Source organism: Perognathus longimembris, chromosome 3 (genome assembly GCF_023159225.1).
Source record: "Perognathus longimembris pacificus isolate PPM17 chromosome 3, ASM2315922v1, whole genome shotgun sequence".
NCBI classification, from domain to species: Eukaryota; Metazoa; Chordata; class Mammalia; order Rodentia; family Heteromyidae; genus Perognathus; species Perognathus longimembris.
Genome location: NC_063163.1, coordinates 94,818,243 through 94,834,526, shown reverse-complemented (window position 1 = coordinate 94,834,526; position 16,284 = coordinate 94,818,243). Strand labels below are relative to the sequence as shown.

Below are 16,284 nucleotides of genomic sequence, written 5' to 3'. Positions count from 1 at the left end.
CCATCGCGGAGTCTGACGGCCGAACTTGTGGCGAGCATATAACATTCCGGGAAGCCTTTCTGGACAAGTAAACGCGGCGTCCCAACGCTGGGACTTTCCAGACGCTGCCAGCCTCACGCCACCTGCGGGCGCTCTGCGGCTGCGGGCCCAAGGTTCCCGGCATGCCTTGTATCTGCGCGTAGCTACCGCTTGGGTCTTCCGTTGCTCCCAGCATCCCAGATGGAGGGTTCCGAGGCCGACGGCAGTGCGACCCTCCTCATTCTGCTGGACCCCCTCAACCCGCGTCCCACACGGCTCCCCTCGCCCCAGACTTGGAAGTAGCGTGGCGCGGAGCCCCCTATCTAATAGCATACTTCGCTTCTTCCCCTGTGAAATAGGTTCAGAAAGTTCCGCCTGTATGAGAAACATGGTGTGTCCGGACCTAGATCCCCAAAAGTCTGACGTGAACTGCCTTCGATCTATGAGGAAGCTTTTCTTTTTTCTTTTCTTTTCTTTTTTTTCTTTTTCTTTTTTTTTTTTTGGCCAGTCCTGGGGCTTGGACTCAGGGCCTGAGCACTGTCCCTGGCTTCTTTTTGCTCAAGGCTAGCACTCTGCCACGTGAGCCACAGCGCCACTTCTGGCCATTTTCTGTATGTGCGGTGCTGGGGAATTGAACCCAGGGGCTCATGTATAAGAGGCAAGCACTCTTGCCACTAGGCCATATCCCCAGCCCCTGGAAGCATTTCTTATCTCAAGCCCCTTTCATGTGCCGTAGAAGGATCTACCTGAAGCCCCATTTCTTCAACATCCTGATCCAAAAATCTCTTACTAGTTTCCCCTGACCTTGCAGACTGGAGGGAATCTGTTGCTGCCTCCTGGGTACTCAGATGCCAAACTTCCTTGGTTGTGCTTGCTTTCCTTATGATTTTCTTTGTCCCTCTTGAGTTAGCTCAATTACACTGAGAGTCACACAGATCTTCAAATGTGTGCATTTTAATTTTAAGATAATCTCTAGCATGTCATAGGGACCCCTTGGGGACCAGAAGAGGGAGGAGAGACAGAGCCTGTCCTTTTTGAAGTACCAGCTGCCAATGGCAGCTGCGGCCTTGGGGAATGAACATCTTCTGGAGGCATCAGCGACCTCTCTGAAGGGGAGCCAGGCAGTTAAAGGCAAGCATTGAGAGGGCTCAGATTCTACCCTGGGGGATGCTGGAAAATTGGAGATTGGCACCTGTCCCCCAGGCTTGGCTTCTGACCCTGGTGCTCCAGCATGCCTGCCCAGGTCCACTGTATGGGAGCTCAGGATCCTTTCCCAGTGAGCCAAGACATGTCGCCAGTCCTGCAGGAATGAGGGAAGGAGAGTCAAAGCAGAAGAGGGTAGCTTCCCCATTCTGGGCACTGTGAACAGCTGACTCTTCTATGATAGCAAGAGGACTGCTCTGTGCCAGACCCTGGTGCCCAGCAGGGAAGTGTACTTGGGTAGAGGAAGGGTAGATTACTGGGTGGAGGTTCTGGGATGAGGTGGGAAAGGCTTAGAATGATCAGTAGGAAGGATAGAGGACACACGTACTTGCTGTGCAGCATAAACAACCTTTGCGAAGGCAAGAGAGAAACAGAAGGCCAGGAAAAGAACATGTCATTCATCATGTCTACTGTTGGTTCTCCATTGTTTCCAGCTAAAGGCCTACCTATCCCATGGCCTCCAGCCCCATAGTATTCTTTTTCCCCCAGTCCCTGAGAACTTTCCTCTGTACACATTAAGCCACAGGGTGGGCTGACTGGCACCAGGCTGGGTTGAAGGTAATGACCAGTGCCTGATGCTTACCAGACTCCAGACAACCATCCCATACCTCTGTGCAGGGAATATCCAGAAACATCACTAGCTGCATTTCCCCATTTGGCTACTGCTAAGCTCAGCATGGGTTAAGAGTTCAGATTTGGTGATCACCCAAGCAGTGAGCCTTGACCCCTCCCTACAACATTGGCCTTGTTCTGGGTTACAACTCCCTTTCTTTCTGCCCCCTATAAGCACACATATCCATCCTACTCACACTCCATGCCCCACACTACCTAGTATTCCTGGAAACCTAACTTGAAGGGTACCAAGAGTTAGAGGAAGGGCCCTGGAAGACTGGGAGTAGGGAGGCAGCTGCTGCCAGGTTAACTGGTGAGCCAATCCTACAGGAGACTTACTCCCCCATCCCCAAGGCCTCCCACACTCACTCCACCTCCCGCTTCCGGATGGCACGGCCTGAGGCGAGCACCTCAGCCACCTTGGATACGATGGGATCGTAGTTCATGCTGGCCACGGCGATCACTTCGTCACCTCTGTAGAGAAAGGGTGGCTGGACCTGAGGCCTGCTTAGAGCAGGCCCTCCTTTTCTTGCTCAAGGCTGGTGCTCTACCACTTGGGCCATACCTCCATTTTCATGGCCATGTCAATCTTGAATATTGGCACCCTCCTGTCCACCAGGAACTTGGGGAGGGATCTTGCCCAAGGCAACAGGATCCTGAGCACCCATTCCTCCCTGTCCCAGCCTAGACTTTAGCCTCCCCTAGGGAGGCATCAGCCCTCAGCAGCACTCAGGGCTTGTGTGCCTTTCTTTTTTAAATGCACCTCAAAGAACTATTGGGAGGATAAAAATGTCTGACCAATGCATAGTAGTAAGCGTTCTCATTGCCCCTCACCTTTCCTGCCCAGTTGCCCCCTATTGCCACTAGGTCCACCTTTTGGCTAAGCCTCTCCCCCCCCCCCCCCCTGCCCAGGAGGAAAACTTTTCTGGGATGTCTCCCTTCCCCACCGGGCTCTGGCTTCTTCGCGCCCCTGCTTCACCCATTGTGCTCACTTGGTGTAAAAAGCCACAAACTTCAGCTCTTCCAGATCCCCCTGGATGATGACGTCGTCAAAGCCTTCTCCGTAGCCTGTGGGCCAGGCAGGTGGGTGGCGCCCACGTCGGCCAGGGCAGCGCATGGGGGGAGGGTCACCACTGCTCCCCACCTATACCCTCCGAACTCGCGGCTGGCACCCTCCCTGCTTCCGTGCACTTTTTAGGTACAGTCTAGTTACACACACACGCACACACACACACAGAGCTCCAGGACCCTGAGATCTTGCAGGCCCCGCCTCTACCCTCAAGCCCCGCCCCTAGACGTCCTAAGCCCCGCCTCTTGCGAGGCCCTTGGTTAGGTTACCTGTGTAGCGAAGGCTCTTCCCGAACATGGCCGTCCACAGGTAGGGCACAGTGCTGATCTCCGCCTCCTGCGCCAGCATGTTCTGGGCTGCCACGCGCCCTGCGGGACCCAGAGCTGTGAAAGCTCTGACCCTTGCCTTCGCCACACCCACACTACCTGCCCCTGCGCTGGGGGGAGGGGGGGGGCCTGACAGGTGTGGCCACTCCTCTTAGACTCCTTAGAGATCAAGAGGCGCATCTTGCTCAGGCCAAGGCCCACATGCAGGTGCAGCTGATGAATACAGAGGGGTACACCTGACTGGAAAATTTGAATGATGTGCCCTAGGTTTTGTTTGGGGGTGTGGGACAGCTCCTCTATTTCAACTGTGCCCACTGGCAGCTAATCCGACACATCAGGTTCAAGGAAAGAGAACCAATGAAATACAAAGGTCTGGGACGCAGAAACCAGGAGGTATGCAGCACCTAGAAAGAACAGCATGGGTAGCTCCCTAGTTCCTGTAAGACCCCACTAGACTCCATACTTGAACATATATATGAGAACCCACCCCCTGTACCCACCTGCCCAGTTAAATTCTAAATCCTAATTATAGTTTGCCAAGTAAGCCTTTGCTTCCTTACAACCCACCAGCAACTTTACACCTTGAACAGAAATTCCAGGAGTGAGGTTTCAGATAGTAAACCTTCAGCTACTGATGAAGGCAAAAGGAAGTCCCTCGTTCTGAACTGAGAATCTGGCAGTCCACTCTATGAGACCTTGATCTGACTAATTTGCAGGAACCTGCAGCTTAGGGGCCTAGATCAGATATATGTAGTAGGTAAGGCTCAGGCTCAGGGAACTTGGTGGCCACTAAATATGGCAAGGGGAAGTGTACCCAATGAGCTGGGCTAGACAGCTGCCCAAAGAGGTCTGCACTTGGCAAATGAATTCACAGACAAAGTCCAGTGGCCAAAGGGAGACAGGCTTTGAATGGGAAGCTGGCCTACTATTCTCTCTCTCTCTCTCTCTCTCTCTCTCTCTCTCTCTCTCTCTCTCTCTCTCTCTCTCTCTCTCTCCAGGGTGACTGCAAAGGTTGGTCTGCAGAATATGTTTTCTTGAGAAAAGGAAAAAGGACTAGTGGAAAGATACCCAGTAGTTGTGCCTGGTTAAACACAGTATTCAAAGGGCATTGGAGGGAGGTCTCTGGAGATGGACCACAGGGCTTGCTCAGTGTACTGACTTGATCACCTAGAAGAGGCTGGCCAGACAGGCTGCCACAGAACACAGGATTTATTATCCCAGACCAGAAACTCAGAAACTGAGGCATGAGTCTGGAGGAGGCTGAGCTCCTGGGATAGCCACTCACCCCTTTACATGCCTCAGAACTGGCCATACCTTGGGCATGAGCCATCTGCCAGTGTGGGATGTTCACTTTCCGGTTATTCCTCCAGGCAAGGGGAAAGGTGACAGCATCACCAGCAGCAAACACACCAGGAACATTGGTCTGCATCATCTGTGGGGAGAGAGACCACCAAGGCTATCTGGGTGGGACAGGGGCCAATTCAGACCTCCAACCACCTCTAGCTCAGCCCAGCCTCCATGCCGCCCCACCCCCACCCCGGCCCACTCCACAACCCCACCTTGTTGACAGGAATGAAGCCTCTGGAATCCAGACTAATGCCACTTTGCCTCAGGAAGCCTGTGGCGGGGACCGCACCTAATGGGACAGAGGCCACTGGGTCTACACCCTGGTCCGACCCTCAGTGATATCAACAGCCCACATCCTTCATCTGCTGTACTTGCCCCAAAGTGATCATCATAGCTGCCCACCTGGGGCCTTCATGCATCTCTCCCCTCTACACATACCCCCTGACTCCCTACCTCCCATCCAACTTCAGGATCACCTCCTCCAAGAAGCCCCCAGGGGACAGTCATCTGGCCATACCTTTCCAACTTTGTGCTGCTACCTTCCAGTTTTGCTCCTCCCCTCCCCTCCCCCAACTGTCACTTCAGCTTTAGTAGGAATCAGTTCAAGGCTTGTCTATGTCCTGCAGCTCACACAGGGCAGGGAAGGGCAGGGAGTTGAGTAGCAGTCTGTAGCAGTCATTTGGCACATGCTCCATTCCCGGCCTGGCCCAAGTAAGTTAGGTACATGATTCCCAAGGAAGTGGGTACCACTGAAGTCTTCATCTTATAGATGTGGAAGCTGAGGCTCGGGGAGTGGGGGAGGCAAGTCTAAGAATGTGTGATGGCTCTGCTCATTTGTATCTGCCTACCCACACTCACCAATGCCCACCACACAGACATCAGCCCGCAGGACCTTGCTGCTCTTCAACACGACCTCCTTCAGCTGTGGGGAGTGGAAGGAGGTGAATAGGCGGGCCTTACCTCCAAGCACAGGAAGAGGGTTGGGACATAGTGGTGAGGAAAGATAAGAGCCCACCTTTCCCTCCTGGGCCCGTAGCTCTGACACCTCTGTCTGCATGTAGAACTTGACCCGATTGTTCTCGAACATCTACCAGGACAGGTAAACAGGTAAGTAATAGGTGAGAGCCCCATTAAGGGCTGGGCTGGCCACTCAGTGTTTCTGAGGGGCCACATGCAGGTGTAGGCTAACCTTCATTAGGGCACGACCAACCCTGGTCCCCAGGAACTTCCGGAAAGGTGTCTCTTCCAGCTCCACCACGGACACAGAATGGGCCTTCTCTGTCAGGTAGGCGGCCACTTCCATCCCTGTGGTAGTGGGCAGGAGTGGCAGAGCTGCCAGGGACTGGCCATGCTGGCCTTCCCACCACCATCAACAGCATCAGCCACTCACCTAGGAAGCCAGCTCCCACAACAACAGCATTTCGGCCCCGGGCCAACCTCACCACACGATTAGCATCCTCAGGCGTCCGGATGGTGAACACGTTCTCCACCTCTTTGCCTTTGCAGCTCAGGGTCTTAGGGCTGAGAGGCAGCAACCCAGTGAAACCCTCTTGGCCTACCCAGTGTCCCAACAGAGGCAAGGGGTATGTCCTCCCACCTGCTTCCTGGTGCCAGCAGCAGCTTGCTGTACTCCAGCTTGAAACCATCCTTGAACACAACTTTCTTGTTTCTGACGTCTACAGTGACCACCTAGAATATCCACCCCCAGGGCAGAGTGAGTTCTGGGCATGGCCCTGGACCTTACTGACCACTTCCAGATCACAGCTATGCTCTGAAAAGCTATCCTGGGCCTTCATTTTTTAAGCCTTGGGCATTGGCTGCCCCTCAAAACCTGTATGAAGACACCCTCTCCAGCATCGATCAGATCATCACCACATCCTGGGACTCTGCCTGTGCCCACGATCCCACCAAGAAGACCTGACAAATCCCTGGTAGTCCTAACTAACCAGGAGGCTGAGATCTGCAGTTCAAAGCCATCCCGGGAAGAAAAATCCACGATATTCTTATTTCCCTTCAGTTAACCAGTTTGTAACTCAAGTAGCAGAGCACCAGCCTTCAACAACAACAACAAAAAAAGGCAAGCAAGAGCTCAAGGCTCTGAGTTTAAGCCCCTAGTACACACACAAAAAGGCCTAGTATTTTGAATGATATCTGTGCAGTAGGATCAGAAGACAGCAACCCTCTCCTCAGGCGCCTCCATAGCCTCCTGCACTTGACGGTTGCCATTAACCCCCTTTATTAGCATATTTCCTGCCCCTAACCTCATACCTGGGCTTCCGTGAGCACCTCGATGCCGTAGGCCCGGAAGAACTCTTTGGGCCTCAGGGCCAGCTGCTCAGGCTGTGCATCCAGGGACTGAAGAACATAGTTAACTTGAGATAGTGCCAGGTGGCTATGCTTCTCCTTTCAGCAGAGGACACAGAGCCCAGGGAGACTGAAGCCAACCCTGGGTCACATGGAGGCTGCTAGACAGAACTCAATAAACCCAGCTCTTTTCAGGGTACCCCAGATGGGCCTGGTTTGAGTGGAAAGGGGCAGTTGGACATGTCCCTAAGGATGACAAGCCAAGTCCTAAAGGAGCTTGACAGGGACCCAGTAGGTTAGGGATCCAGGTCACTGTGACCCTCTGGTCCCCACTGTCCCACCTTGCTGAGCTTGGGACGGTCATAGGGCAGGTGCCGGTCTAGTGTGCACAGGACGATCCGGTCTGAGAAGCCCTCCTGCCGCAGTGTCTCCGCACACACCAGGCCAGCAGCACCTGGAGGAAGGAGACTGTGCTCCACGATCCACTTCTCTCTCATCCTCTACCCCCAACCTGTCCCTTATGACTACCACCAACCTGCACCCACAATAAGCACGTTGGTACTCCCGCTGTGCCCAGCACTTGGAGAGATGCACTTGGCCATCACCTTGGTCCTTCGCTGCAGCTGCAGGGCCTGGGAGTGGCAGGATGATGGAAGCAGCGGAAAACTCGGGTCATCCTGGATGACCAGGTCCTGCTGCTCCAGCCTACTCTCATGTCCATCATGCCTCACTCATGTTCTCTATTCCCACACCAGGTTTCCTGCCCCCAGATCCTGTGCACACTTCCTTTTGTCTCTCCTTCCTTTCCTTTCCCCACCCCCTTTCTCCTATTTGGGGTGTGTGTGTGTGTGTGTACGCCCATCCTTGAACGCAGGGCCTGAGTGCCATCCCTTAGCTTTTTCTGCTCAAGGCTAATACACTGTCATTTGAGCCACAGCTCTACTTCAAGCTTTTTGGTGATTAGAGATGTGTCTCAGACTTTCCTGCCCAGGCTGGCTTTGAACTGTGACCCTCAGAGCTCTGTCTCCTGAGTAGCTAGGTTTACAGGTGTGAGCCACCAGCACTCAGCTCTCACTGGTGCTTTTCTCTGAGCCAAGATGCCCTGCCTGCCTCTGCCTGAACCCTAAGCCACCCCTTACCTGCTTGCTGGCCCGAATGTACACCTTCTCCTTCTCAATCTTCACCTGCAAGAGCATCAATGCTCAGGACCAGTCTATAAGGTGTTAACCAGGCATGACTCTGTACCCCCCAGGCTTTCATTAGGTATCCCAGCCCCACCTGGAACTTGTGCAGACTATCCAGGCCTGGGAAGTCTTCCAGATCTCCGGTACTTATGTTGAAACAGGCACCATGCCAAGGGCAGCGCACCCGGCCCCGGGATAGCACGCCTGGGGGATGGTGAGGCAGATTGGGGCAGGGACTCCTCTCCAAGGATCCCTAAGACCCAGCACTTACTGGTGCTCCGCAGTAATAGATAAAAGATGCTGGGGTTAGGGGGGAGCCAAGCAGGCCTAGTGGAGTAGAGTCAGGGATGGGACTACCCAGCTTTCCACATGCACCCCAACATCTCACCTTTCACCAGGGGTGCGCCATAGTGCGGACACTTGTGGCCTAGAGCATGGTATTCTCCATTGTCTTTCACAAGCAGCACCTTCCCCCAGCCCAGCTCCACTTCCCGCATCCTGGAGAAGGGGTTACACGCTGAGATCAGATGAAGGACACCTGATGGCACATCCCCCTATGAGTGCCTACTTCAGAGTTCAGACTTCCAGGGAGCAGGCCCGGATCAGAAGCCCCTCCCCACCTCCCACCCCAGCTCACCCCTCATCCAGAGCCTCCATCTTGCCCTCTGACACCCTCCCAGGCCCAGCACCCACTGGCCATTCTCCAGATCCTTGACATGACAGACGGCAGCCTCCACGCAGTCCTGAGGACCAGGGTAGGGGTGCGGGGCAGGCAGACGCTCCTCTGTGTGGAAATGGCGGGCAGTGCCATTGCCCTGGTAGGCCCGGGGGCTGCCCTTCCCTCCTGCTGACAGCTCCTCTTTGCCTCTCTCCTTCTCAGGCAGCACCACTTCAATCTTGAGCTCCACTGTGGGCAGGGCCAAGCCATGAGCCCCTGGTGCGAGTGCAGGACCTTTGGCCCTGCCCCTCCATCTCCCCTCCAAGCCCTCTGCATCTCCAGAAAACAGAGGAGGGACAGCAAGCAAGGTCTTCAGGGTCTATTTGAATTTAACTCTGTATCTTTTCTTTTTTTCTTTTGCAGTACTGGGAGAGGAACCCACATTAAGGCAAAAGCCGTACCACTGATCTTTACTCCCAGTTTCTAGTGTTTTCTTTACCAATGGTAAAATTAGTGGAGGGTCACAGACCAGGGCTCTTTTCACCCCTAAACTGTTCCTTCCCTGGAATCTTTGTGAAAGAATCCTTGATGCTGTCTTATCCTCTGATGGATAAATATGATGTACCTGGAATCTCAGAGACATATTAGGGAATGACTCCTGCAAACAAAGGGCTCAAAACACATGGGCTGGGGGCTGGGGATATAGCCTAGTGGCAAGAGTGCCTGCCTCGGATACACGAGGCCCTAGGTTCGATTCCCCAGCACCACATATACAGAAAACGGCCAGAAGCGGCGCTGTGGCTCAAGTGGCAGAGTGCTAGCCTTGAGCGGGAAGAAGCCAGGGACAGTGCTCAGGCCCTGAGTCCAAGGCCCAGGACTGGCAAAAAAAAAAAAAAAAACAACACATGGGCTGGGAATGTAGCTTAGTGGTAGAGTGCTTGCTTAGCATGCATGAGGCACTGGGTTCGATTCCTTGGTACCACATAAACAAAAGTAAATAAATTTAAAAAAAGAAAGACAAGCAGGGAATCTGGGTGAGGAAGTCCAGTAGCCACTGCTTACACACACACACACACACACACACACACACACGTGCGCGCATGCACACATGCACACGCACACACACTGCCACCAGGTGCTGGGGATTAAATCAAGGGCCTCATATGTGCTAGGCAAATGCTTACCACTTTAGCAACTCCCCCAGCCATTTTACTTTAGGTACTGGGGTTTAGACCTAGTACCTTGCTCTTGCTAGGCAGGCACCCTAACACTTGAGTCACTCTGCCACCCCCTTTTTCATTTTTATTTTTGCCAGTCCTGGGGCTTGAACTCAGGGCCTAAGCACTGTCCCTGGCTTCTTTTTGTTCAAGGCTAGCACTCTACCACTTGAGCCACAGCGCCATTTCTGGCTTCTTCTGTTTATGTGATGCTGAGGAATCGAACCCAGGGTTTGCTAGGCAAGCACTCTACCACTAAGCCACATTCCAACCCCAAACCCTTTTTTCATGTTAGCTGTTTTCAAGATAACACTTCATGTCTGGGTAGGTCTGGACTGTGATCACCCTGTGCAACCTTTAATCAAGATGAAGTCTTGAGACCTTTTTATGCTCTGGCTGGCCTTGAGTCACAATCCCACAGTCTCTGCCTCCTAAATGGTGAGGATTACAGACTTGAGCAACCTTGCATTTTGGTTTTGAGACAATGACACACTACTTTGCCTTGGCTGACCTAGAACGTCCTTTTGCTCAAGTCTAGCAGTCTACCACTTGAGCCACAGCACCACTTCTGGCTTTTTCTGTTTATGTGGTACTGAGGAATTGAACCCGGGGCTCCATGCATGCTAGGCAAGCACTCTACCACTAAGCCACATTCCAGCCCCCCTAAGCTTTTTTGCTCAAGGCTACTCTACCTTCTGAGCCACAACTCCACTTGTTGCTTTTGGCATTTTATTGAAGATAAGAGTTTCACAGGCTTCTTCTCCAGGTTGGCTTCAAACCATGATCCTCAGATCTCAGCCTCCTGAACAGCTAAGATTACAGGCATTGATCACTGGAACCAGCTTTGTTTTTGTTTTTGTTTTTTGCCAGTCCTGGGTCTTGAACTCAGGGCCTGAGGACTGTCCCTGGCTTCTTTTTGCTCAAGGCTAGCACTCTACTACTTGAGCCATAGCGCCACTTCTGGCTTTTTCTATATATGTGGTGCTGAGGAATCGAACCCAGGGCTTCATGTATATAGGGTGAGCACTTTACCAGTAGGCCATATTCCCAGCCCCCACCAGCTTTGTTTTTTTAAGACAGGGCTTCACGACATTTTCCTGGGCTGGCCTCAAACTCACAGTCCTCTACCTCCCAAGTAGCTGGAATTATAATGCACCAGCACAAGACCGCACCTTGCTGAACGTGTGTGTGTGTGTGTGTGTGTGTGTGTTTACTGTGAGCAGTGTTTTCTCCCCTCTTCCCTACCCCTCTCAAGGCCATGCCTTCACTTTCAGCTTTTTGCTAGTAAATTGAAGATAAGAGTCTCTTGATTTATCTACTCAGACTGTCTTCAAACCTGGATTTTTAGATCTCAGCTTCCTGACTAGCTGGGATTACAGGAGTGAGCCACCAGCACCTGGCTCAGCTTCTTAAAATAGTCGTTCTTATCAGTTTGGGATCCATTCATCTTTTACCAAGTCCTGGATTTGTGACGTCTTCCTATACAGAGTCTGGGGCCCCCAGGCACTACACATGGGCAGCGGGAATGTGCCGACCCCCACAGGCCTCTCATGTGCCCCTGGGGCCTACTCTATTTGGAGACTGTTGTGTTCTTCATACTTTCCTGCATTTGCCAAATTCCCTATGACGTGCCTGGAGTATTTTTCTAATTAGAAGGGAACAATAAACAGAATTTTTAGCAGCCATAATCCGGCCTCCTGGAGCTGCTGAAGAGGGAGTGGGGAGGGGGAACATGGAGAAGGAGGAAGCTGAGCTCCTGGCACAGCATGGGCTGATGTGGGAGCAGGAGGTTCCTCTCTCAGCTCCCAAGGCACTAGCACCGGCAGGCTGCTCCTGGCTTCCTGCATCCCTCCACCTAACATGGCTGCTGAGTCCTGGCTTTTACCCACCCATTTTCCTCATATACTTGACTAGGCTGCCATCCTTCCTGTCCCTGACTAGTTTGTACACTACTCAGACACAGCTGCTTCTGCTCCTCTGGCTGTCCATCCCTGCATGTCACCCCTCCATGCTGGGCTCATCCCCCAACCCAGGCCAGGCCCCTTTCCCCATCTGCATGTCCTGACCCCCAGCTCAAGCCAAGGCACTGCAGGGGAAGAAAGGAAGGTCAGTCATTTTACTTGACCCTGGCAGGGAGTACGAATGTGCACAAGGCCACTAGGTGGCTGTGTCCTGTAGAGGCTTTTCCTCCATTTCCACACTTGATGTCATGGTGTTAGAATGTTTTTGGAAGAATTAAAAAGAAAAATACTTAAGGCTCAGCTGACATCAGGGAAGAGAGCTGTGGGAGTCCACAGGAACTGCCTGGCAGGGGTGTCAGATGATGCCAAACCAAGCTGCTCCCACCCTCCACTTTCTTCCAGAAGGATCCACAGTGCTCCTGATGCAGCCTTGCAGGATGGCATTAAGTCAGGAGCAGCCACAGAAAGGTGGGGAAGGAGGGTGTCTCGGCTCACACATAACCAGATCAACCTCAGCTCCATGATTCCCAGCTGCCTATAAGACCCTGCCTTACTCTTTTGGGCCTCAAGATTCCTTAGTTAGCTGGGTGCTGTTGGCTCATGCCTGTAATCCTAGCTACTCAGGAGGCTGAGATCCAAGGATCGCTGTTCAAAGCCAGCCCAGGCAGGAAAGTCAGTGAGAATCTTCTCTCCAATTAAACACCAGAAAACTAAAGTGGCTAGAATGCTAGCCTTGAGCTGAAGAGCTCAGGGACAGCACCCAGGCCCAGAGTTCAAGCCCAATGACTGACCAAAAAAAAAAAAAAAAGAAAGAAAGAAAAAGAAAAAGATTCTTTAGTTAAAAATGAAGAGGAGAGGCAAGGGGTATAGCTCAGTGACAGAGACAGAGTCCATGCTTAGCATGCATAAGGCCCTGGGATCAAAACAGCACATTATCCAACACACAAATACACAAAAATCCAGCATCCATTTACTGGTTTGGTGTAAATATATACATATATATTTCTTTTTTGTTTTTTTTAAAGCTTTATATTTATTTCTTCTTCTTCTTCTTATTATTATTTTTTGCCAGTCCTGGGCCTTGGACTCAGGGCCTGAGCACTGTCCCTGGGTTCTTTTTGCTCAAGGCTAGCACTCGGCCACTTGAGTCACAGCGCCACTTCTGGCCATTTTCTGTATATGTGGTGCTGGGGAATCGAACCCAGGGCTTCATGTATATGAGGCAAGCGCTCTTGCCACTAGGCTATATCCCCAGCCCCTATTTATATTTATTTTATTTATAGGACTCATATCAATGGAGAATCTTGTATTCAACAATAAACAGGCATATCGCAAGTGACATTCTGTAGGAGAACCAAAAGATGACTGCAACAAAATAAACTAGACACTTGCATTATATATTCTTTATACAAACAGTCAATATTTCTACTCCATATGTATATATAAAACATAACTCCATATATATGTATATATGTATGTATGTAGATAGATAGATAGATAGATAGACAAAGAGTAGAAGCTTAATGGGTATAACTGGGAAGAAGGAGTATGTTTTGGTTTGTCTTGATTCTGAGAATTGAACTTAGGACTTCTCACGTGTTGAACACTCACTCTACCACTAAGCTACACCCCAGCCCTGGTAATAGCATCTTATTAACTAGCTCTGAGCCTCCTAAAAGCCATAGTGAAAAGCAAAAAAGCCTCCAGGTACCACTTTTGGCCTAATTGTGTGTGTGTATATATGTATATATACACACACATACAAACACACACACACACACACACACACACACACACACACACACGGGGCGGGTTGGGGGTAGGGAAGGTGGGAGAAAAATGAAGGAGGGGTAACAAGTATAACAAGAAATGTACTCACTACTTTATGTATGTAACTGTAACCCATCTGTACATCACCTTAACAATAAAATTAAAAATTTCAAGAATAAGTAAAAAAAAAAATGGGCTGGGAATATGGACTAGTGGCAAGAGTGCTCGCCTTGTATACATGAAGCCCTGGGTTTGATTCCTCAGCACCACATATATAGAAAAGGCCAGAAGTGGCGCTGTGGCTCAAGTTGGCAGAGTGCTAGCCTTGAGCAAAAAAGAAGCCGGGGGGGGGGGGGGGCTGGGGATATAGCCTAGTGGCAAGAGTGCCTGCCTCGGATACACGAGGCCCTAGGTTCGATTCCCCAGCACCACATATACAGAAAACGGCCAGAAGTGGCGCTGTGGCTCAAGTGGCAGAGTGCTAGCCTTGAGCGGGAAGAAGCCAGGGACAGTGCTCAGGCCCTGAGTCCAAGGCCGGCCCAGAACTGGCCAAAAAAAAAAAAATTAAAAAAGACGAGAGGGAGAGCAGGAGGGACAGAGGGAGGGTTGTCCTGCCAGCTTGGATATTGTAACAAAAGATAGAAGAAGGAAAGTGGGCTCTGGTGGGCTCTGGTGGGCTCCTAGACTTTAGGGATGAAGGGAAAGAGGGGAGAGAGAGAGAACACCAAAGCTGCCTATGGTCCTAAGCAGGCCAGCTCTTTGAGGTCCTTTAAAAGAACCTACAACTGAGCATTGGTGGAACCCTAGCTACTCAAGAGGCTGAGATCTGAGGATTGCAGTTTGAAGCCATCTCAGGCAGGAAAGTCTGTGAGACGCTTCAATTATGCAGGAAAAGCCAAGAAGTGGGGGGTGTGGCTCAAGTGGTAGCGTGCCAGCTGCAAGCAAAAAAATGCTGAGTGAGAACATGAGGCCTTGAGTTCGAGCCCCAGTACTGGCACACACACACACACACACACACATACACACACACACTCACTCAGGGCCTCCTGTCAGCCCAGCAGTCCCACAGGTGGCCAGTGTGTGGCCCGCTGACCTCCCCCTGTCCACTCAAGGTGACAGACATTGAGAGGGGAGCCACTGATCAACACGCATTGTGCTCATAACCTGACATTTTGAATTGAAACCCCTCTGTACAACTACTTAGAGATAATAATGATGGACCTTATTTGCTCAGGGCTGAGGTAGGGTGGAGAAGCAAACCCAGCCTAATCCTAGGTTTCCATGGCACAGCAGTGGGGAGAGGAGGAAAAGAGGCTTCAAGGGCAGGGGCGGGCAGGCTATCTGCCCAGCAAGACATCACAGCTCTTCTCCCTCCCCCAGGTTCTCCTTCAAACCCAGGAAAAAGGAGAAAAGGCTCATAAGTTCCAAGGTAATGGAGCCGATGGGTATCAGGTAAGGGGATCCGGGGCACACTGGGTGCAGATGGGTGGAGTACTAGCTGGGCTCTAGAGGGCTCCCCAGATCTCATAGCTGCATGTCATAGCTGCATGCCTTGCCTCTCTGGATATTGTGAAGAGGGAAAAAGGAAAGTGGGGACTCAAAGGGTAACGCCACAGACATCATCTCCAATGGAAGAGCAGTTCTCCATTTCCTTAGCACCCTACAGTGGCCCCTTCTGTGGGCTGAAGCCATTAGGGCTAGGCAGAGCTGGGCGTTTCTGTAGTTAAGGGATGATATCCAGAGAGGCTGAGATAGCAGTCTAGGCTCACACAGCCAGTGAATAAGGCAGGTAAATAAAGACAATGGAACTGCTACAGTATCCTGGCAGCAACTTAAGAGAGGTCAGGGTGGGCAGGCTCATCATGTAGAGGGAAACTGAGGCTCAGAGAGGTCATGCCATAGCTGAAGACATCCATAGAAACCCCCTCCCTCACCAACTTGGCAACAGGAGGTGTCCTCTCCTCCCACTTCAAGGAGGATCCAGCTACTATTCCTGCCCCGGGCACCCAAGCCCTAAATAGAGAGGGGCACCTTGCAGAGGGGGGTCCTGAAGAACCTCTCCAGCCCCCCACCCCTTCCCAGCTGACAGCGCATTAACATTCTGGGATCCTGCCTAGCCTGACCTACTTTGGAGACTGGCGGAGTGCAGGGGGGAGGGGAGGAAGGTAGAGGACTAGGGAGGGTGGTAGAGAGAAGGAGGAGGAGGCTTAGGAGAAGAGGAGGTACCTGGCTTGGGCTTGGAGAAGCAGCCGCCCATGGCGAGGGGCCTGGGGACTGGAGGGCAGCAGAGCACAGATGGTTGGACAGTCGTCGCCAGAGGCCTAGGGTGCCTCCCATGGAGCTGGGCCCCTCACGGCCCTTAGAAATGCTGGAGCGGCCATCCCAGCTGGAGCTGCCTCAAGGACCTGCAGGGGACACTGGAAGGGGCAGGACAGGGCTTGGGGGTGGGGGAGTAGACACAAAGACAGACTAGGAGTTTCTGGGAGAGTTGCATGTAGGGAACCATAAAGAACACCTCTCTTTCAGACCCTCTAGGCTCAGCCCCTCCTCTGAACAGGCGATGTCCACTGACAGGAGACCCCTCTAGGCTCCAAAGTGGGCCACCTTCTGCCCAA

At 52.1% G+C, this 16,284-nt stretch overlaps 1 protein-coding gene across 2 annotated transcripts; it reads right to left on the bottom strand.

Moving 5' to 3' along the window:
* Positions 1–725: 725 nt before the first annotated feature.
* Positions 726–16,178, bottom strand: Aifm3 (apoptosis inducing factor mitochondria associated 3). Of its 2 annotated transcripts, XM_048343415.1 has the most exons (19): positions 15,896–16,178; positions 8,757–8,970; positions 8,452–8,561; positions 8,158–8,267; positions 8,019–8,063; positions 7,415–7,511; positions 7,221–7,333; positions 6,844–6,930; positions 6,173–6,264; positions 5,966–6,096; positions 5,765–5,880; positions 5,591–5,662; positions 5,434–5,497; positions 4,788–4,864; positions 4,543–4,660; positions 3,172–3,270; positions 2,826–2,901; positions 2,203–2,307; positions 726–1,318 (listed from the first exon to the last, which is right to left on the bottom strand). In XM_048343415.1, exons 1-19 carry the CDS (start codon positions 15,924–15,926, stop codon positions 1,279–1,281), a joined length of 1,797 nt encoding a protein of 598 aa, XP_048199372.1. In that variant the 5' UTR covers positions 15,927–16,178; the 3' UTR covers positions 726–1,278. The 2 variants fall into 2 exon arrangements, with proteins under 2 accessions (XP_048199372.1, XP_048199371.1); XM_048343414.1 differs by having other exon boundaries at positions 5,434–5,662.
* Between the last annotated feature and the right edge of the window lie 106 nt (positions 16,179–16,284).